The following is a 21,944-nucleotide window of genomic DNA, read 5'->3' as shown; positions in this document are numbered from 1 at the left end:
ACCCTTATGGCACAGCCTGCAATTCCCCCCTCCATACATTCCAGAGATCTTGCCTACATTTGTAGGTTAGACCTGTGAAAGCTGGGATGACTGCAAATACGGACAGCACATCCAAATGCAGCTGCTGACCGCCCACGGGAGCGGCCTGACCATCAGCAAAGAGAAAAAGGCCACACTTACGCCTGCCTCTCTGGCAAACTCCCAGCACCAAATTCCCCCCTCCTTTAGTTAGTTAGTTCTGGATAATATCCTTTCGTTAAACAGTTCAGCTCTGAGACAGAAAGGCAGTTGTCCTGCTTGGAAGGATACTTGGCGGTTGTTACCGAGAAACAAACTGCATGGCTACAGTTTGGAGGGTTCCCTGCTTGCATGAAGCTGCCCCGAAATGGCCCGGATGATCTTTCAAGCACCTTCTTGTAATGAACCTCATTGTGAAGGCTACATCCATTTCAGTTTAGGTGAGCACACAAATGACTGCATCGTACTTGCATTCTTAACTCCGTGGGCACTGTTCAGGAACCCTTAAGACAATTAAAGGGTTCCCTAATCCTGGAAATTATTAAATACGTAACATATAAAATAGCCATAATGATCCAGCTTGCAATTACAGAGCACTCCTGAATTCGGTTCTGGGTCTGAATGCAAAGAGGACAAGTGCTTCCAGGAAAGTATTTGCACCCCTTTGGCTGGAGCACCAACCATGCCCTTTCCTTGGGACATCAGACTGGCCAAGGTGAACCATGGTGGAAAGTGCTCTACACGGAGTTGTCTTTGAGAAGCGTTGAAAAGTTGCAGCGGTTTCAAACCTCTGCGGGCAGAATGCTAATGGCAGCAGGTTGCATTGATCTTGTAACTCCGTCTCTGCAACACCTGCAATGGCTCTTCTTCCATTTCCATGCACTGCCTTTGCCCATCAAAGCCCCAAGCGGCTTATGGCCAGGGCATGCAAAGGTCGGCTGGCTCCAGAATAAGCCAGAGTGAGCACTGGGATTTGCAGCTGGGGCTCTTTCCCGTGCCCCACTGATGTCAGAGCTGCATTTGGTAGGAATGCAAGAGAAGCTTTTCCAAGGCTACACCTGGACTTTTATGTTTCCTCCCTGGGGAGTTTTGCCTCACCCTCTCCTTTGATGGCATTCCATTGAAATGGGGTGGGGGAGACAAATACTGCCTTTTCTCCGGTGGCTTCAACATATGTTGGCTGGTTTAAACTCAGTATTTTCAGTTGCTTGTGGATATGATTAGTGCTTGTATCTTAGGCATGAAATTGGTGTGTGTGTGTTGTTCAGGGGTGGACAGACTTCAAATTTGCAAGATCTATACTTTAGAATTCAAGGCTCCACTGCCTGAAGCCTCGAAGTGTAACATGCAAATGGCATTACACATGGAATTAAATAATTCCAAGCCTCAAATGCTTGTTCTGTGTATCCAAACTGAGTAAAGCTCACAGTCCTTCTGCATAAAATCCACTCCTGGTTACCAATGGTGGTTTCATCATTTTAGCAGCATAATTTGAGCTGAGAAGCCAATCTGGTAATTTTGTTGTTGGGACAGCTGGAGGAAGCTGTCCAACAGTATTTTCCAGCAGATTCCAACCAACCTTCTGTCCCACTTCTGCTATTTTGGAATTTGCTTATCTGTTCATTGTTAGCCACCTTAGGCATGACTTTGCTGGAAAGGTAGGATACTGTATCATTCTTAAGAATAATCATGCACAACAGTCTTAACTAAAAATAATAAATATAACCACATGGTGCCAGCACTTTCCAGTCCCATATAAAGGTCTGGAAGGCTTATCTCAAGAGGAAGATTGCAGAAGAAGGGAAAACAGATGAAGGGGGTTGGAGTATCTCCCTAAGAAGGAAAGGCAGTGGACAACCTGAAGTCCTAAAAGGGACCAAAACAGTACTGAAGGAGAGGGAAGGAAGGGCAGGGGGATTCCTGAATTCCAGGGAGAACTCTTTAACACACTCCCTTGAGCCACAGAGAATGCCTCTCTCCACCCCAGGCTCCCACCCCTTACTCTTATATGAGAAATGGAGTGACAAGTGGACAGGCTCAGGGAAGAGGAAGAGGATGAGGAGAGCCAGCTGGAAGGGATCACGAGAGACAAGAGAGAGTCGAGATCTTACTTTGATCAGGTTTAATCGGTCATACTGGAAGAAGAAAACCGTTGAACATTAGAATGGAAAGAAAAGGAAAAAAACCAACAAATAGAGCATGCAGAAGGAATTATCTTTGCAGAACGGGGGCAGAAGGAGGGGCTATGGACAAACAGGGCCACCAGCACAGGGGACAGAAAGCTACAACACACGGTCTACAGCTAGGCAGCATCTCCCAGTGGGAAGCTGAAGGCGCTCTCTCATCCTGAGACTGCAGAGCCTCTATTCAGCTGCAAGTGACTGAGGGTTTGGGGTGGGAAAGGTGAGCTCCATCTTGGCTGGGCTGCGGTGCGCACCCTGCAGGTTTATGTCATCATCTCACCCATTCACACGTGCCAGCCCTCCTCCTGTTTACACTTCCAGGGGCAAATCAGTTTGCTGTGAGTTGAAGGAGCAGCAGAAACCCTGACAGAACACGGAGGCCCCACATCGCTTCCCTTTATCCCATAACAAGAGGGTCCTACGAACAAACAGGCACAATCACATCTCGAAAACAGGGAGGAGGACAGAATGATCTCGGGAAACAGGGGATTTGTTGGCGTGCATTCTCGAAGAGCAGCTCCGTCAACAGAAGAGAGCCACTGCCAGTAATACTGGCCCGAATTAGTCCATTAGGCAGACTGGCCACAGTGTGCTAAATCTGTTGCCACTGAAGGGAAGTTGTGAGTGCCCTAAAGCACAGGCCTTCCTTCTTGCACGAGGACAGACGCTGCCAATCACAGCCACCTTCCTGAGTGGAAGACCCTGATGTCCCTCAGCCCGGATCAAGCCATACCTGCTTCTCTGTGTAAGCTCACCTGCGTACTGTAAATGAGGACACGTTCCACGGGAGCAAAGCTCGGGGAACCAAGATTTAGGGTGGATGCCAGGAAGTACTTCCTGGTGGTTACGACCCCCTAGGGCATGGAATGGGCTTCCATGGGAGGTGGTTGAAGCCCCATCGGTGCTGGTGTTCAAGGACAGGCTGGACATGCACATGGTAGGCATGTCATGAGTGGAGCCAGCTGGAGCCGGGGGTCAGACTAGATGGCCCCTTCTGACTCACTCTGTTTCTATGTTACAGATTTTGCCCTTATAGCTCAGTTATAGGTAAAACAGATGCTTGCACCAGCATGGTCCCACCTGGCTACTCAGAAACACTTGGTCCAACAGCATGCTTCAAAGCCTCCCTCACAGCTGCCACCATGAACCATTGTCCCTGGCAACTGATGGGCCACGCAGGAAATGGCACGCTCGTGCCTCTTTTCTCTACCAAGCCTGCTCCTTCCAGTTGTATCTTTCCTGCACCAGGTCAGTTGTTTTTTTCTCATTGAAAGAGGGCAGCACAGACAAGCACTGGCTTAGTTCAGCTATAATTTCAAAGCAATCGCAATGCATTCAGCCCATGTCACAGTTGCGACACGGCTTAGGTGGGCCAGCCAAAGGTGACAATGGAAGGAAGGGTGGGCAATAAGAGAAGGAACAAAGAAATTCAGAGCTATCCACAACCCACTGTGATGCTGGCCAGTCCTGTGCCCAACAGATATTTGGAGCCAGGACACCCATGCTGAAATCCTAGCAAATTCAGTAAGCAACTGTTCCTCACTCTCCAGAGCAATTGCAAAGATTGATGACCAATTAAGGAATTCTAACACTGCACCGCAAGTAAGGCACACCCACACGGGGCCTTGCTGTGGGTAAACAGCCAGTCTTAACCTAATAAAAGGCTAATCAACCCAATTACAAGCTCCACGTGGTTTCACAAGCTCCTGAATGACTACGGATTTGCAGCAGTGTGTCTGCCCAGTTTTGCAGTTAGAGGAAAGGAAAGGAAGGCTCCTGTGGCACATCCTCCTGACCAGCGGCGGCTCAATTTGGCACTGAGGCCCTCTTTCTCAACCAGCAGCTGATGAGGACACAGGAAACCTGCAGCAGCTGTGCCTCTTCCCTTCCTGCTGTTCTCATACCTTTTCCTCCTGCTTTGGCTGCTGGCTGACACCCCAGTTCTGGATGTGGAAGCATCGATGAAAGCGCTAATGTGCAATGCAGGCCTTGGTTTGGGCTGTGGCCAAGGCAGATGCTGCAACCCGCCAAGAGGGTTCGGCAGTTGCTCTGCAGGCGATATGCATGGAGGTGCCTGGGCTCGCCCCACCTGGCCTCATGCTTCACCTTGGCATGGTGCATCCTGCTCTTCCCTTGGAATGCAGAGAGATCAGATCCGTCAGTCCTAAAGAAATCAGCCCTGACTGCTCTTTAGGAGGTCAGGTACAGAAGCTGAAGCTCAAATATTTTGGCCACCTAATGAGCAGGAAGGGCTCCCTGGAGAAGAGCCTGATGCTGGGAAGGATTGACAGCAAAAGCAGAAGGGGATGGCAGAGGCTGAGGTGGCCGGATGGGGTCACTGGGGAGGTGGGTGTGGGCTTGGGTGGACTCCGGTGGCTGGCCGAGGACAGGAGAGCCTGGAGGAAAGTTGCCCATGGGGTCAGGAAGAGTCAGGCATGGCTTTCTGACTGAGCAACAGCATCCTGCTCAGAGCCTAAGCTGCCCCAACAATGGAGTCCATTCCACCCCCATGAAATTCTTTTGCAACTAGATTTTTTTTAAAGAATAGCAGTTTTTAAAAGCCAAGCTTCCCCTGGTATTTGGCATAATTTGGATCCCATTTTGGACGCAGGTGTTTTGTCTTCGTCTTTTGGCAATAATCAGTCCTTTCCTCTGGCAGTGCTTTCCTTTCCAGCCAGTCACTTTTCAGTTGCCTTTGGGAAAAAGGCAACAAAGATTTACTTCTCCACACGTCTGGCTTCAGTTCAGTGTGATGATACCATTTGCTGCTGCACTATATAATTTTTTGCCTCAAAGGTATTTTTCCTATGCACACGTAGGGAAAAATCAGTATACTGCCTTGTGGGAAAAGGAGGCAGCTATTTAGCTTTGACGGTCTCCCTCTGCTGGCAAAACAGTGACATGACAGCAGATGAATAGGAGAAGAATATGGAGTAGCCAGCACTAAAGTAAAAAACGATGGGTCCAGAGTTGTCCCATTTCACAGATTACAAGATCTTATATTTGGAAAAGAAAAAAGCTTTCTGAGATGCAGCATGAGAAATGAAAGAGGGAGAAGAAGCAAACAGCAAAATTTGGATGTACACCCTGTTTGACAAGCCAAGACCTTTCTCGGCTGCTTGAATCTTTTTCAGGATCCCGACCCAAAGCTGCACACAGCGACAGGTTTCTGGTCCAAAATGGGCTGCATCATCCCTTAAAAATCCCATTTCTCTGCAGTGTAGCTGGAGAGACAAAGAGGCCTCTTTTAGGACCAAACATAACAACCCTTTATATCCATAAGCCCAAATCTCAACAGGGCAACTGGTTCTAAAAGGAGAAAGGATGCTGTTCCAGCCCGACAGGTGGACCCCTGCTCACAGCCTCCCCTGCTGCTCTTTGCTGCCAGAAGGTCTTAACCAGACCCAAGGCATTGTCCATCCTTTCAGGATCAACAAATATCTCTGCCTCTCTTTCCAGGATTTCAGGAGTGAGAGACAAACCTGAATACTAGGCACAGTAAGCCCTCCTTCTCCAACTTCACATAAAAAAAGATTTTCTCTTTTTGCAACACTCCCAGGTGTATTGTGTAAACCCCACAATACCAAAATCTGAAAACATTCCCTGACAAATGCTTTGAACATGTTCTTCAGACGAAACTCTTTGAGTCTGCAGGTTTTGTGTAGACCATCAAGGAACCCTCTACACCTCCAGCCTGGTCAGCCACTGCATGCAGAGGCTGTCCTGAGCAATCACTGTTGCACGTGCAAACCGAAACTTGCGCAACAGGACTTCAATCTTTCCTCCCCCCTAGACACACCCCTCCAAATTTGCTCCAGGGGTTCCCTCACCCCTCCAGAGCAACTTGGCAAGATCCAAATTTTGTTTCTACTCATCCTTTTCCTTTCCTCATCCAGAGAGCAACTGTCAGCAGAAAATTTATTTAACCATCACATGATTCAAGCCAATCACGGAGTGCAAACACCATCACTTGAAAAATCAGGCAGAAATTTGGGCAGAGACAAAGTTTAGGGAATGGCTGGCCGGCCGAATATGCCTCTTAATTTTCCAAATCAAAGTCAACTAAGGAAGAAGTTAATCTTTACTTCTTAAATGTTTTGATATTGAGTCAGATGTCTTAATATTTTCTTCTCCCTAAAGGAGCTCTAGCTTATTTTAAGTTCAATTAACATTTCCCTGGTTTAACAAAAAAGCCTATTTGAAAATATTCAAACTCTTCTCCCAGTCTGCAGAGCTCTTGATACACGTTTGATGTTGATGTTGTTGTTCAGTTGCAAAGACGTGCCCAACTCTTCACGACCCCAGGGACAACGTTCCTCCAGGTTCTCCTGTCTTCCACCATCTCTCAGAGTCCACCCAAGCCCACACCCACCTCTCCAGTGACCCCATACAGCCCCCTCAGCCTCTGCCACCTCCTTCTCCTTTTGTCTTCAATCGTTCCCAGCATCAGGCTCTTCTCCAATAAATTCTTCCTTCTCATTAGGTGGCCAAATTATTTGCGCTTCAGCTTTAGTACCTGACCTTCTAAAGAACAGTCAGGGTTGATTTCCTTTAGAACTGACTGATTTGATCTTGCAGTCCAAGGGACTCGCAGGAGTCTCCTCCAACACCACAGTTCAAAAGAATCAATTCTTCGGTGCTCAGCCTTCCTTATGGTCCAGCTCTCACAGCCCATACATTATGATGAATTTCATACAAAATGATACATGTTTACTTATTTAATAGATAATTAAAAATTGCTCAAGAGCCCCTGCACTGGCAGCTTTTGGTTCATTTGTTTGTTCTGTGAATTCTGAGTTAATCATGTAGCACTGAATATCTTCCAGCTTCTCTTTCTCTCCTATGCTGAGAAAAAATTGAGACTTCAATGGTGCTTATGTATATTCCATGCATATGGCAGTTCATATCGCCTCAACAAACTAACGTGGCAATTCTCAGGAAATCCTTCTGGGGCTCAAGGCCAAGTACAAAGAAGTGCAATGCCAGGACTAAAACCCACTGTGCCACCTGGAGACCCGCTTGCACAATTCATAATTTTGTTCAGAGCCAACTCAATGCACTGTTCAACGAGGCTCCTTCATATAACTTCAGACAGTCTGGTGTCTTTTAAGAGTAACAGAGAGAGGCAGTGGCATGTCCGCATTCAATTCCTCATTGGACAGGTGCATCAGGAGACGGCAATGCACAGTGGTTAGAGTGCTGCATTGGGACTTGGGAAATCTGGGGTCTAGGCAGGGTTTATCCCAAGCACAAGGCTGCTTTCAACTGCACAGGACTCCATGCATGGCTGGGGAGCTCACGGACAGCCCAGCCTCACGGCTCAAAAGCGTCTGGGCAGAGGAAGGAGACGGAAGGAGTCACCGACATCCCCGCAGAAGCTCTGGAGGAATGCCGGGGGGAGGGGGGTCATAACGGCACAGGAAGCTCCTGAGGACCAAAGACGGACTCTACTGGGGGGTCCACCAAAGAGAAGAAAGAAGGCTTACTTTGGAGAGGCGCTTGTGTGACTAAAGAGAGATACGTGGAAAAGGCATGCAGGGAAGGAAACAAAATTAAATCAAACTCACAAGTTGGAAGAAACAAATCCACATCAAACAGGAGAGATATACCCTTCTCTTTCATAATTCAGAAGGGCTTTGGGACAGCAGCTCATTCTCAGCCTAGCCTACCTCACAGGGTTGTTGTTGTTGCAAGGAACAAAGTGGAGTAAAGGAGGACTGCATAAGCTGTGTTGGCTTCCTTGGGAAAAAGCTAGGATATAAATGTAATATGATGCAGTGGTTAAGAATGGGACTAGGACTCCAGGAATTCAGGTTCCAGTCCACACTCAGGCCTGGCATTCACTGGGTGACTTTGGGCCAGTCACAGGCTCTCATTCCAGCCTACCTCACAGGGTTGTTGTTGTAGGGTTATGATTGAGAGGAGGAGAAATGTATAAGCCCCCTTGAGTTCCTTGAAAGGAAAAAAGGTGGGATATACATATAATAAAGAAATAAAAATAATAAATGGTGACAACCATGATGGAACGTTTCACTGCCTGCTGGATTTAAACCCGAACTCCTTCCAAATCAAACCCGTTCACACCAAAGCTGACTCCCAGAACTGATAAACTCTGGCTTTGCCTTGAGGGATGCCAGCTCGGAGGAAAGGGGCATAGGCATCCTTTGCCATGCTTCGGATCCACTGCTCTGTACTCAGCCTGGCAAAATCAGCGTGGAGAAAAATGGGAGGAGGTATGTCTTGGTAAGGCTGATCAAGACTCTGCTACCAACAGCCTGGCAGCGTGTTTCACACAGCCTGAGCCAGGGACCCAGAGTGCTGCCTCGTGTACCACTCGACACTTCGTCTTTGCAAATCGCATCCCAACAGGCATTTTTCCAGCAGGAAGCTTTGTCTCTCTTCTGTAATAATCTGTCCTCCTCATTCATGGCACACAGATCTGGGTTTTATAAGGCCCCGTTGACTAATGCAATAAAGGCACCAAAATAATTAAAAATAAGAATGGGGAGCCTTCAACAGCTGGAACCATAAAACGTATGACAATTCTTTCGCACACTGCTTATGAAGAAAAAAACCCTCTTGGGAGCAATAGCTGTCTCCAATTAAGTCTAATAAACCCTACCGCTCTCATGACTGAAGATCTATCTTTTACGAGCTGTTTATAACACGTGTGGGCTGGGAGAGGCCAAATCTGTGCAGTATATGTAGTCCACAGATGCAGGAGGGCTCAACGAGACCGGGCTCAGGTTAGCAAACGTCCACCATGACAAGGGCTCAGCATGTCTTGTGTTCCGGCTTCCAGCTCCCCTCACCCCCAACTTCTGGTGACACTGGCTAGAGCTGTTGGAGGCACATGGGGAGGAGAGAAATGTCCAGCCCAAGGCTGGGGAATATTATGATAGGCTTAACTCGTGGGTTACAATAACATCTAGGAGATGTGATGACCCAAAGTGACATTGCCAGTAGATACAAGGACAGGGGCCCTCACATGTTCGGCAGCACACAGGCAAGCTACCCTTTTCTGCCCCCAAATGGGTCCAAATATATTAAGACATGGAGGCTAAGATGGTCCATGCCTACCACTCATGACGGCCACATGCTACCTCCATGACCAGAGGAATCCAGCCCCTGAAGATAAGTTTCTGGGGAGCATCTACAGAAGAAGGTTGCAAGCCCTGCATAGTGGCATCCCTTTCCCTTTTCAGCACTGTGGGGAGCAGGATGCTGGGCAAGAAAGACCTTTGGGCTGGGCTGGCAGCACTCTTGTTATGCTTTAATGTCCCCATGTTGTTTGTTTTTGCCTCCAAAGAACACTTTCTGAAATGCCTTCTCTGCCAAGAAAACTCTGCACTGCAGAGCTTCTTAGAGCTCGCACTCCGTTCACACAGGGTGCTGGCCGGGCCCCTAAGTTATTGTCCACCCGCCATCCCTTCCCCATTTCTAAAGTGGTTAGCAAAGGCGTGGTCCAGAAGATCTGCACAAGGTAGCTAGCAAGCTTTATGATACCTAGATTCGGTTTCCTGGAACTGGCACAGAAGCTAGGGGAAAGGAACTTTGGTCATTCTGCATGAATTACTCCGTGGCAACCATGAACAGTTTGCCAAAAGCACTGGTGTGTGTGTGTGGGCATGCGCACGCACGCGCGCATGTGTGCACTGTATGGGTGCTCAAGGTAGAGATGAGACCTAACCAAGCCCCAACATTTTGGCAGAGAGCAAAGAAAACATACAGCTGGAGTGAGAATGAAAAGATGCACGAGCCGCTGTGAGCACACCGCTCTCCATTGGACGACGAAAGAGGTGCCTACACTCACCTTGGAATTCTTGGTCCCACCACGACCCGACTGGGAAGAACAGCTGCGCTGTACGCCTTGCTCCGGTGTGGAAGGAGATTTGTCTGAAGAATGGTCTGAGCCTTTCTCCACCATGGCGTCTCCTTGGGGGTCCTGTGGTGTTGGAGACCGGGAGCGTTTGCGCAGGATAGGGGAGCAAGCGGGAGTGCTGCGATTCGAGTTACTGGCAGTGCTGGAGAGGGAGAAAGATGGATCAGTGTCTGTCAAAGGAATGCTGACAAAGCACATGCACAGCCTGGCTCTCGGAATGCGGCCCTGGCTTCTGTAGGACCCCTCCCCAAATCAAGGCATTTAACCTCCTAAACGGAGGAGCCCAGGGGTGCAAGGAATAACAGGTCAAGAACATAATTTGAAATGAATATTTTTTCCTTGATTGGATCAGCTGGTGTTGCTATCAGTTGTCCCTGACTTAGAGTGGCCCTATCAGCTTAGAGAGACCCATTCTCTTCTGCTGACGTGATCATTTCTCCTGAATGAGGTGGATGCATCTTAGCCTGGTCTCCTCGCTTTGACCCATCCACCTTGGGTGGCCCCCCTAGAGGACCAGCCTCGTCTGGATTCCTGGCCACTCTGCTCTTGGTTTCTCAGACTCTCTCAAAGACCCTCACCATCCTAGAGGGGGCGACTGGGATGACGTGATCAATTTCAAGTTAATACTTCTGAAAAAGTAAATGCACATTCAGCAGACATGAATTTAATTGCATGTGATACATGTATACACAGACGACTTTTAATTTTCATTTCTCTGCAACTGACAAAGGTTTTATTTGATTGTTTTTGCGCAAAAATAGCCATGACTTGTCAGTGAGAGCTTCACAACAAAATAAAGTATGAAATACAAAAACAAGACAAAGGGATACTTCATTAAAAACACTGAAAACACGGTTGCACTCTTGGCAGCAATACAGGATGGTGACAGAGGCCAGGGGGAAGCCTGCCTGAACCACTCAGGAAAAACTAGGCATATTTCCATCTCTCAGATGACGTGAGGGAGAGGAATCCAAAGACTGGGTGCCAGAACCAAAAAGACCCTGCTAATGCGCCATTACCTGGTAACACTTTGCTGGCCGTGGAACGGCCACTCAGGCCTTCACAGATCTCACTGAAGATGGCCAGCTAGACCCAGGCGACCTTAAAAGGGAATTAGATAAATACATAGCGTATGGCTACTTCAGTGTCTTCAGATGTCTATATGAGATTGGCATTGTTAGGGTGGTGTGCCACTAAACCTCACTGGCAAGAACACTATGAGCAACCCAGAATGCCTGGCTCCGGATCAATGATCCGAAGGCGCTGCCCATCAGATTCATTGTCACTTCTGACACATGGTTATCCAGCTGATTTATGTTTCTGATCCACTACAGGGAAGGATGCCTTTAGCCACGTACGGCAATTCCCGTCTGCCTCCCTTCTCGACATCCCTTTGCCCCGTCTTTCCAACTCTTCACTTCTCCCGTTCAATCCCAGGGTTTTGAATCTGTCCCAAGAACAGCCATGACAAATGCTTTCTGTGGTTGCTGCAGCAACCAGGCCTTGCAAAAGAATCAGGAATCCATGCCTGAAATGGCAAAACAGCTTGACCCAGTTTGAATAATAATATTAATAATAATATTGCTTTATGAAATTAACTGGCTTGGAGGCTGCTCAGAACTGCAGACAACCTCCTCCAAACAGTCTGTAGAAATTGTGGTAGACACAACAGCACAAGGGAAGCATGGCTGAGGACAACTTTAAGCTGATGGAGCGGATAGAAACGTGTGCACACGCGTGCACATAAATTCCTACAATTGTGGTTCCAGGGGGGAGCGTGCAAACTGGCACCGCTCACACACCCCATTACACGAGGTTTAGGAGCCTGCTCCTCTTCGCCTATTGTGCTGTGAACACATTTTCCAACGCACTTTCCTGCTGGTCAGTAGCGGGGATCTGGTCACGAACACCACCATGTTCAGCTTGTTCCGCTCAGAATGCCAACCCACAGTTCACCCTGGCTGTGTTCTGATACCATAAAATGTTAGCCCACCCACTTGGAAGGGGCATTTAGTAGATCTCCACCAGACTTCAATAAGCTGCAACTGTGGAGCCAGAATAAGAAAACAGGGGGCTTATCGTAGCAAGCTGCTAGGCTTAAATTCCAAGGCAGGTATTACCGTTCCACTCCTGCAGAAGAGAAACCAGAATCCTAGTGCTTAGGCCTGGTAGAACAGTCAATAAGCCACCACGGCCTATTTTGACCAAGCATTTTAACGTACAAATGACACCTCACTCCCCCACTGCACCCCATTTCGGTATGGCATCCTACATTAGCCAGGGTGAGAGAGAGAGCAGCTTGGCCCCAGCCCTGCAGCAGGAAGGGAAAAGGCTGGCAGCCCAAGGGAGCCAGTGGGGCGTAGTGGCTAAGAGCACGGGACTGGGACTGGGACTCAGGCGATCTGGGTTCTAGTCCCCGCTCAGCCATGGAGCCCACTGGGTGACTTTGGGCCAGTCACAGACTCTCAGCCCAGCCTGCCTCACAGGGTTGTTGTGGGGATAAGATGGAGGAGGAGAATGATGTAAGCTGCCTTCAGCCCTTTGTAGGAAAAAGGCAGGATATAAATCGAAAGGGCTTCTCTCACAGGCTTTCAGTTACACCTACAGATGTCTCCAAACAGGGATAAAAACATATATACGTGGCAAAGGCCACTACCTACTGGCATTTCAGCCTAGGAACAAGATGACCCACAGGCATGTCCTCATCAAACCAGGAAACTCATCAGGACTTGTTTGCTGGAAGTGCAGACTCTTGAAGATGCTAATTATGCACAGTGCCTGCAATCAGCTGCAAGGAAACTGACAGCCCCCTGCCCCGTCCACCTTCAGTAGAGATGAAAAATCAAAATGGGTTTTAAACACCTCGATGGTTTCATCTCTAGAGATCGGGGACTTCTCCGGGAGGCATGAAATAGCTTTATAACTGCTCGTGCGAGGAATGTGGGCGTGTTCTGATGAACGAGTGAAGAAGGGGGAAAGCGAGCATTTGTGAACTCCACGGCCAGGGCAACCGGGCAGTCTCTGGGGATGGTCAACACTGTGGAGCAGAGCAACAGGATATTGAGCAGAAATAAATGAGCATGTTCTGCATACTTGGAGAAAAGGGATGCTACTAAACTGGTAAAGCAATTAGGGCTAAATAGGTAGGACAAACAGAGCAATGCCATCCCATGTAAATGCAATAACAGTGCTCAGCAAGCTGATGGTTTTGCAACTGACATGTAGGATTGCGAATAAAGGCTTAAAGGAAGGGCTAGTGAAGGGTCAGAAGCTAAAGGAATGCTAAGGCAGGTCTTCAAATGGTCTTGGGCTAGTGCTTCTTATTCTTGCCTGTGCAGAGGAACATGTTTTGCAAACAGACCATGGACATTTACATCATTAATAAAGGCCCATGACATACAGTTGTTTTTCACTGGACCTCGGCGTGCACATAGGTTTTAAGCTTGGCATGATTATCTTCTGAAACTGAAGCTTGAAGGAATGTTCAAGTTATAGCAATACACCTGCTGGATCCTTTACAAAGGTACACATACAGGCAGACAGCTAGGCTTAAACATTTATGAGGACCATCCATCCACATCAGAATTAATGCCCAAAGGTCCGCCTGAGGAAGCAGCCACTGCAACAAAGAATTCTGCTGCCTACTACTCTGTCACTGCAGTTAGTTACTCCAGAAAGAAGCCAAGAGCTGCAGCATATGAAGACACAGGCCCAAAGACACACAGCTTTCCATAATTTCCCAGCATCTGAAGGGATATTCTACAGGACTGTTTCAGTGGTGTGCAATTCAGAACAAGAAACAGACAGCACACAAACAAGAAGAACTTGCCATCTGTAGAATTTAAACTGAAACAAGCTGGGAGCTGTATCAGAAGATACTTCCCAAAGGCTTTTGGAAGCTTGAGACAGACAATAGCATAGGTTTAATGGGGGGGGGGGGGGGGTGTCTGTGTGCATGAGAAAGAGAAAAGGGGGGGGGATAATGGCAGCACTTTGCATTCTGCTCTACATCCTCAGAGATGGTAACACTACTTCTCAAAGAGCCGCTGAACTACTGCACATACTTAAGTAGTCTCCCATATTAGGTCTTCCTAGGGATTATCCTTACAAAGCCGAGGGAATCGTTATATTTCCTATCTGCCAATTGAGGATAAGAACAAAACACTCACACTTCTGGATTTGTGATTTCTAAGACAAATGGTTGATAGGAATATAAAACCAACAACTTGCAAAATTGGCCATGTACCACTAGCATTGCTGCTTGTCCCAACCATCCCTTTACCAGCTACTTGCTTATACAGCTGCATTTGGACAGATAATGGCACATGCTGCTGATTTCAGTTGCTGACCTACAATACTTCTATTCACAGAATCATAGACTAGCGGAGTCGGAAGGGGCCCGAGGGCCAGCGGGTCCCAACCCCTGCTCTGCACAGGACTCCAAGTTCAACCATCCCTCTCAGATAGTTGTCCAGTTGATAAAGGTATTGAGAACATGTCAGCAACAGTATGTTACGGGGTTTAAGTCCACTGTGGGTAAATTTCACCTGAAGGAATGCAGGATGTTGGCTTGAGGAACCCTGAAACATATGACTTTCCAAGTCTCATCTCCTGAGAGAGACTTTTGGCAAAATGGTGTGGAAATGTCTATTATAGCTGGTACAGCTGCACTGCATCTTTAACAAGGTTTCTTCTTTGTGATTATAAATAGACAAGGGCCGGGTACTGAAGCCATGTAAGCAGCATACAGGTAACAGCCTCAGCTGGGGAATTCGAGGACGTTAGCAAAGCATCAAAGAACTTTTTAAAGAGTTAGCTGGAGGGGCAATTTCACTGCTATAGCATAAAAATGCAAGGCTGTTCTTTATTGCTCTCCACCTGTTCCGTGTTTCTTGGGAAAGAAGTCTGTTTATAAGTCAGCTTGTACATTGTGCTGGCTACACGGGGGGACCCCCCATGGGTAGTACTGCAACAGTGTTTATGTATTATATTTATACTCCACCGTTCTCCCAAGGTGGAACTCAGGCTGGCTACAGGTGGTTCTCAGGGTCTTCCCTCCAAGCTCAGGCCAGCCACAGACCTGCTTAGCTTCAACATAGTGGGTACCTTATATGCCTTCAGACCATATTATAGGCCAGGGCTTGCTTGGGCACCCTGCAAAGCTAAGGGGTTTCCTGAGGACACTTCCAATTTTAAGGCAAGGGTCCTTCTCTGGCTGAAAGTGAGGAGCTGGAAGGCGAACCATGCCACATCCACCTGGTGTCAGGGTGGGAGCAAGAAGAGGGAGGCAGGCAGGCAGATCATTTTTCCCAGAGAAGGAAGATGTAGCAAGCACCTGACAACCTTACACTCCCTACCTGCTGTCCAAGGGAGATCAGCTTTCATGGGCTAAAGGAAGACATTGATCTTCAGTGTTGAGCAAGTGGGATCAGCTTCATTTCCTTTGCAGGGGTTATCCAACACTCCTTCCATTTACTGTCCTGCTTCTTCCCACCTCCCTCCGGCCTCTGGAGCCCTCTGCTCGCCCCGTGTTCATGTCACATTAAATGCACACTGGTGAGGCCGATAACTGGAGGGCTGTGAATAGCCATGCAGGCTCAGAGGGGCCCGTGGCCACCAGGGATGGCGTATTCACACATATTCAGTTTGTAAGGGCTTGATCCAGCGTGGGCTGTTAGACAAGAAGAGGACCTTCTCAGACAAACAAACAAACCAAGAAGGTTTGGCATGCCAGGTCTGCGTTCAATCTCATCCCTTTGAGCAGCTGCTCTAAGAATCTCCTCCTCCGAGCAGAGCGTCATTATTTAGACCGGTGTATTACAAGAGCAGACAGGGAAATGGGCAGCAAGGCCTTTCTAGCGTTTCCTCGTTACTAGAACAGGAAAAAAGCAAGCAGACAGAGCAAAGGGGGTGTGGGCCAAAATCACACCGACACACCTCACCCCCCCCCCCCCGTTTCTCACTGCCTCTAACCCTCTCAGGCCACCCCTTTGTCACCACCAGCTGCTGCCAGTCCAAAACCGGGGAAAGAACGAGGGGATGGACTGGAATGCTGGTTGTCTCTTTTTGCCATCCTGAAAAGAAATGCACTGCATAAAACAAGTGTGTGTGTGGGGGGGGGGGGGCTTGTAGCCAGAGAACACATGGGGGGGGCGCACAGGCGCGCGCGCGCACAGAGAGCTTCTCCAAGGGTCACCGCGTGACGCACTGCCAATTCAACCCAAATATCCACCTTCTCCCCTCCTCCCTGCTCAAAAGGCTGGGCGCATCGGGGGGATCCGCCACTTTTCCTCCCGGCGAGTGGGAAGCAAAGCAAGCCACCGGCAGGGCCCCGCGAAAAGCGCCCCTGCCGCTCCCCCGGGGCGAAAGCACGCGCGCCAAATCACTGCTTCGCCACTCGTTTCGATGGAGGGGCTGGCGTCCGCCGAGGACGAGGGGGGCCGCGTGTGCGCGCCGGGGGGGGGGGGGAGAGAGCCGAGTCCGCCCAGCCCAAGGGGCGCGGGGCAGCGGGCATCTCCGCAGCATGATGTCACGCGGGCTGCCTTCCTCCCGGCCTCCCATCCCTCCTCCCCGCGCCACCGCCGAACAACGGAGAGCAGAGGCGCCGCCGCCGCCGCCAACATGGACTCCGGATCCATCCCGCGGAGACGGCGTGCGCCGGGCAGCTCGGCGGCCGGGCCGCGCAGCCGGCTGGGCGCGGGAGAGGCGGCCACGGCGCGGGGGCGGCGGCGCAGAGCGAGCGAGCGAGCGCCACTGACCTGGTAGCCATGAGGGGCCAGGAGCGGACGCCGGAGCAGCTGGGAGCTCATTCATTCATTCGTTCGTGCGTGCGTGCGTGCGGCGGGGCGGCGGGGGACGGGGGGGTGGGCCGCGCAGGAGGTGAGAAGGCCATGCCCCTCCTGGACCATCCTGCAGCCCTTCTCCCCGAGGCAGCGGGGGCTTACGCCTGCAGGGAGCCCCCTCCCCCTGCACCGCTGCAGGGCTGCCTAGCCTCAGCCATAGCGGCTTCTCTCCCGGGGAGGTACCTTCCTCGCTCTCTCCACTCGCTTAGCCTCTTCTGAGGGCTCTTGCCAGCCCCCCCCCCCCACACACACACAGGCAGAGACACACAGGGACGCTCTCACATACACGCATGCACACAGGCTCCCCCACAGGCGCGCGCGCGCGCGCACATACAAAACCCACTAGCTGCCAGTTTACATAATGCAACCCTTTGGTGCATTCGGCGTCCTCAATTATTCACGCCTGCTCCGAAAGCAGGGTGGCCGGGGCCCGTTTCCACCGCTTCTGTCGGGATTCGCGGAGTTCAAAGAAGGGGACAAGGACCACCTCCCCCTCGCGCGCATTTAGGCAACCCAGTCTCAGCATCTTCTCGTGGATGCATAGCGTCATACGACTCTGAGCAGTGATACAGGAGGAAATCACTGTCGCTGCTGCTTTCCTTCGTTCGGTTTTCTTCCTATCCCTTCTTTGTGTTAGGCTGATATTTTTCACCCAGACTTTCACAGGATAGGGGCCAGCTTGTTCCTATTCTGACCAGTGCCTCACCAAATAAATTCCACAGCTACCATACCCAGAGGCAATGCCAGTGCCCAGTCCTGCAAGGTTCCCTCCACTTCCCTGAGCTTTTGGGATCTTTTGTGGGCAGCCCCATGCTTAGCTGGCATGGTTGTGTAACCCCGCGCCCCCCCCCCCCCCCGCAAACAAGATGGCCAGATGAACTGGGATGAACAGGTGCACGTCCTTAAATATAATTACGTACTGCTCAAATCTATAGGCTGCTTTTCAAAACAGAGCCCTCTCAGAGCAACTTCCTTTTTACAGAGTAAACTTATTCAAATGAATACAAGACTGGCAGCACTAAGCATCTTTTTTAAAAAAAAAAAAAAACCTCAATGAACTTCATAATTCAAAAGGTAAAAGAATTCAAGGCCATCCTGATCTGGCAGCCATATCAGCACCCAAACCAAGAACCAATCTCAAAGAAAGGCAGGCTGATAAAGGAAGCACGTACAGGATCTTCTGAAACAGCAGGGGCTAGAGAATCCAAACTATACTTTGGAGGAGGGAGTTCCACACACAAGGTAACAATGTCAGCTCCCTAATTGCTACAAGCAGAAAGCCAACAAGCAGGACCCTGTAGGCCGCCATCCCAGACCAAGATGGCCTTAGGGCATTCAAAGGGCAATGCCAGCAACTTGTGTTGAGCCTGAAGTGAGCCGGCAGCCAGTTTAGCCAGGACGAAACCGGTGGACCCAAGTGTCTTGGATATTTCAGCCATGAAGAAACACATTCTACAGGAGCTGGAGCATCTAAATTGTCATCAAAGGCAGCCCCATCTAGAGAACATTGTGGCTGTCGAGTCTGGATGCACTCTGATCACGAGGGACTGGGGTGAGAACTGCCATATTCAAACAGGGTTGCATCCCAGTCACTCACACCCCAGCTCAGAAAAGGGACTGCAGGGCACCACAGCCACCAGCAACCTTCACGGGCAGCTCCAAGCACTGGAAAAACTCACCACCACCAAACTGCACTGGAGGTTTCAGAGAGAACATCTAGGACTGTTCGGGAGTCTAACCAAATCTGGCTTTTGCACCCACAAGCCTTCCATCGTCCAGATCACATTTCCCTTGAATTAAGTTTGTCCTCTTATATCCCTCTAGACAGCTGTTCAGGAATTCCAGAGCTTCCCTGGGACCAGGAGGTAGAAACCCAAGGCACTGTTGTGTCCATGGCGTACTGGTTGAGGACACTTAAGCTCAGCCTTCTGAAAGTCTTCCTTTGCTGGCCCCATGTAAATATACAAGAGCATATGGGACAGAATGAAGCCTTGTAGTAACCAGCAGGCTGAAGACCATGTGGCAAAACATCATTCTCTCAGCACTGCTGACAGCAGGACAGCCTGGAGAAAGCTGAATACCAATCCAACAAGCCCAAGCCCAGTCGGATCCCACAGACACTGGAGCTGAGGATGGGGAAACGTTCTACAAAACCAGTATTACACCACTCCGGTCCAATCCCTGGCATTACATCATCTGGCAGGATGGCCATTTACACACCAAGCAAAACTGGATGGGGATGGATCTAGATAATCAGTCTCATTCAAGGCAGTCTGGAGTTGAGAAGCGAACGCATTCGCCAAGACCTTACCAAAACACGGAAACACTGGATGTCCTGGACCATAAAATGAAAATCTCATTTGTTTTCAGTTTTGTGATTGCTTTTTAAAAGGCAGCTGGCATTATACCCCGTCTCAAGGAAGGGTTCACCACAAAGGTGACTATGTGACCTGCTATACATGTTAAGAACATCAGGATATAAGCAAAGCCAGGCTGGACTGGGCCCTCAGTCCACCTAGTGCAGCATTCCGTGGCTCACCCGCAGTGGCAAAAAAGCTGCCTGCAGGATCCAAGCCCATGTTCCCCAGCAACTGGTGTGCACAGACATCCTGCCTCTGCTAGTGGAGGTCTTCAGTACTGCATCCAAGAACATCTCCAGGTGGAGAGAGGGTTGGGCAGGGGGGTGGATGCTACATAGACAGAATGCCTTCCTCTGGTCCTTGCCATCACGTACACACACAAACTCCATCCTACTGGAGAGGATACCCAACTGGGAGAGGTTGGCTTTCTAGACTGCAGCCACTTTGGGCCTGCTCCATCACTTGAGCTGGACTTCCTTTCCTGGTAGACATGACTGGAAAAGTGAAACACCTACATGGCAAATAACTTGGCATGTCTGAAGTCGTGTCAGCATAAGGATGCCCATCACTTAGTCACACCGTTGTGACCATTCCCCCTAGTCTAACCATGACAGATGCAACAGCTGTGAATGGTACAAACATGTATGTTTGTAGAAAGAGCCTGTGGGACATTCGGAGTAAAAGTCTGAATCTGAAGATTATTCTTTTCAATGCCGTGGCTTCAAGGCCAATCTCCTGACACAGTATTTTTTTTAAGAGAGAGCTGGCATCAAAATCCCTCTGAAGGCACAGAGAGTGCTCAGTGCTTCGTCCCACACACCAAGATAACTCTGGCGCACTCTTGTTGTGCAAAGGGACTGACCAGCCTTAGCAAAGCAAAGCTATAGTAAGCAAGTACAAACTGACAACAAGGGAAGAATAGAAAAGGGTGAACAGACTACACTTGTGCCAGATCTCAACTATGCCAGTAAGAGCAAGCAAAGGACAGGCCGTAAGTTAGCACTGAAAAGCAACATTAGTAGCAAACACAGATCTCCAACTAGAGAAGAAAGAAGTGGCTTTGGTGAAATGTAACAAGAGATAACCCAAGACAACCGCAGAAGCTTCCCGGCAACCTCTGAATACGTGCACAGCGGTGGGCTTTGAAATGAGGACTCCCACCGCATTTAAATAGGCGACTTGGGATCTCAGGCTTCTGTGCCACCTAGTATGGAATCTGGGAAATTTAACTAATCTCTTTTTAAAGAAGGAAAACATTCATAATCCTCAAATGTGTGGGAAAGTTCAAGAGCAGTTAAAGACTAGAAGTCATCTTGAGCAGACGGCCCAGTGGTCAGAAGGACCAGCTTCTGATCTCACCTCAGTACTATCTTAACCCAAAGGATTCCTGGAACAGAAGGGTGAAAAAATGAGAGTACAGGGCCTGCTCTCAGCCCCTTAACCTTATGAAACACAGCAAACATCAGCCCTTTGACTGGAAAAGCAAAGGAAGATGGACCGGTGGTTTGCTTTGTTTTGATGAGCACATAAGCCAAGACTGGGGCTTGAGTTATAGCAAATGATGAATTCTATAAACATTGGAAACAGTGAAAAGAATGTGAATAATTATTTATGTAAGCCGTCCTGAGGCCTTTGTGAAAGGATGGCATACAAATATTCTAGACAGACAGACAGACAGACAGACAGAGGCCCGCAACAGAGCATAAAATCAATCTAATAAAACACAGTAACATGCCATAAAATCTTATCAAAAGAAACATACAACATTTAAAATGATTAAAATCATATAGTGAGGAATATCTTGCAGAAGAAAAACTCCTGGAATGACTAATCCCCTCAAGCCCCCAAATAACTAAGCATATTTACGACAGCTTAGCATAAAGGACCATCTTAGCTGGGTACCAAAAAGATAACAAGGCTGGTGCAGGGCAAGCTACCATGGGGATAGGCGCCACCATAAAGAAAGCCCGGCTTCTTGGCACTCAGAGGAAGGCTCTGCAGCAGCACTCTGTGCCTGGTTAGTGGAACATACAGAAAGGCAGAGATACACCCCCCACCCCAAAATAAAGACCCACGTAAAGGATCCATATTTCCTCTGCAGCAAAACCACAAGAAGCCTCCATGCACCACCTGGTTCAGTCCTTCATGTCAGGAAGTTCTAAATTCCAAAGTATTATAAGTTTTAAAACAAACATTAAGGACAGCAATGCAAGTTGGGACAATGTGGGTTTAAAAAACAGTGAGAATGTTCTGACATGTTCATGGACTGGTATCTATTCATTATTCTTGCATAGATATTTTTGGAAGCATCTACTTAGGGGCTCAGTTTTGCCAGCAAATTCAGTACGTTGTCTCAATACCTAATCGAATAAAAATGTTTTTACCTGACACCAAAAAGCTGGAAGTGCTGGTGCCAAGCACACATCTTTGGGGAGGTGTCCGCAGAGAAGACACTTATAGCCACTTCACTGGGGAATGGTTCATGAAGAAGGACCTCCACTGAAGATCTCAGAGACTTCCACCTAAGGGCACGATTCTATGCAGAATCATAGAATAGCAGAGTTGGAAGGGGCCAGAAGGCCATCAGGTCCAACCTTCTGCTGTTGCAGGCACCAATTCACACCATCCCACTCAAATGGCTGTCCAGTTTCTTTTTGAA

The 21,944-nt window shown here is 49.0% G+C and overlaps 1 protein-coding gene across 7 annotated transcripts in view; it reads right to left on the bottom strand.

Moving 5' to 3' along the window:
- The window catches only part of GRAMD1B (GRAM domain containing 1B), a 167,484-nt gene that overhangs the window by 37,542 nt on the left and 107,998 nt on the right, over nucleotides 1-21,944 (bottom strand). For 6 of the 7 annotated variants that reach the window (XM_044439525.1, XM_044439527.1, XM_044439526.1 and 3 more), the window contains one exon: nucleotides 10,015-10,225. In XM_044439525.1, coding sequence (XP_044295460.1) covers nucleotides 10,015-10,225 — 211 coding nt within the window. Of the gene's footprint in view, nucleotides 1-10,014; nucleotides 10,226-21,669; nucleotides 21,804-21,944 lie in introns of those variants that run through there. The other variant, XM_044439531.1, reaches the window with a different exon arrangement.

The sequence above is a fragment of the Varanus komodoensis genome, unplaced genomic scaffold (assembly GCF_004798865.1).
Source record: "Varanus komodoensis strain SLA01 unplaced genomic scaffold, ASM479886v1 scaffold35, whole genome shotgun sequence".
NCBI classification, from domain to species: domain Eukaryota; kingdom Metazoa; phylum Chordata; class Lepidosauria; order Squamata; family Varanidae; genus Varanus; species Varanus komodoensis.
The sequence above is the reverse complement of the archived record's forward strand: the minus strand, read 5'-3'. Positions and strand labels throughout refer to the sequence as shown.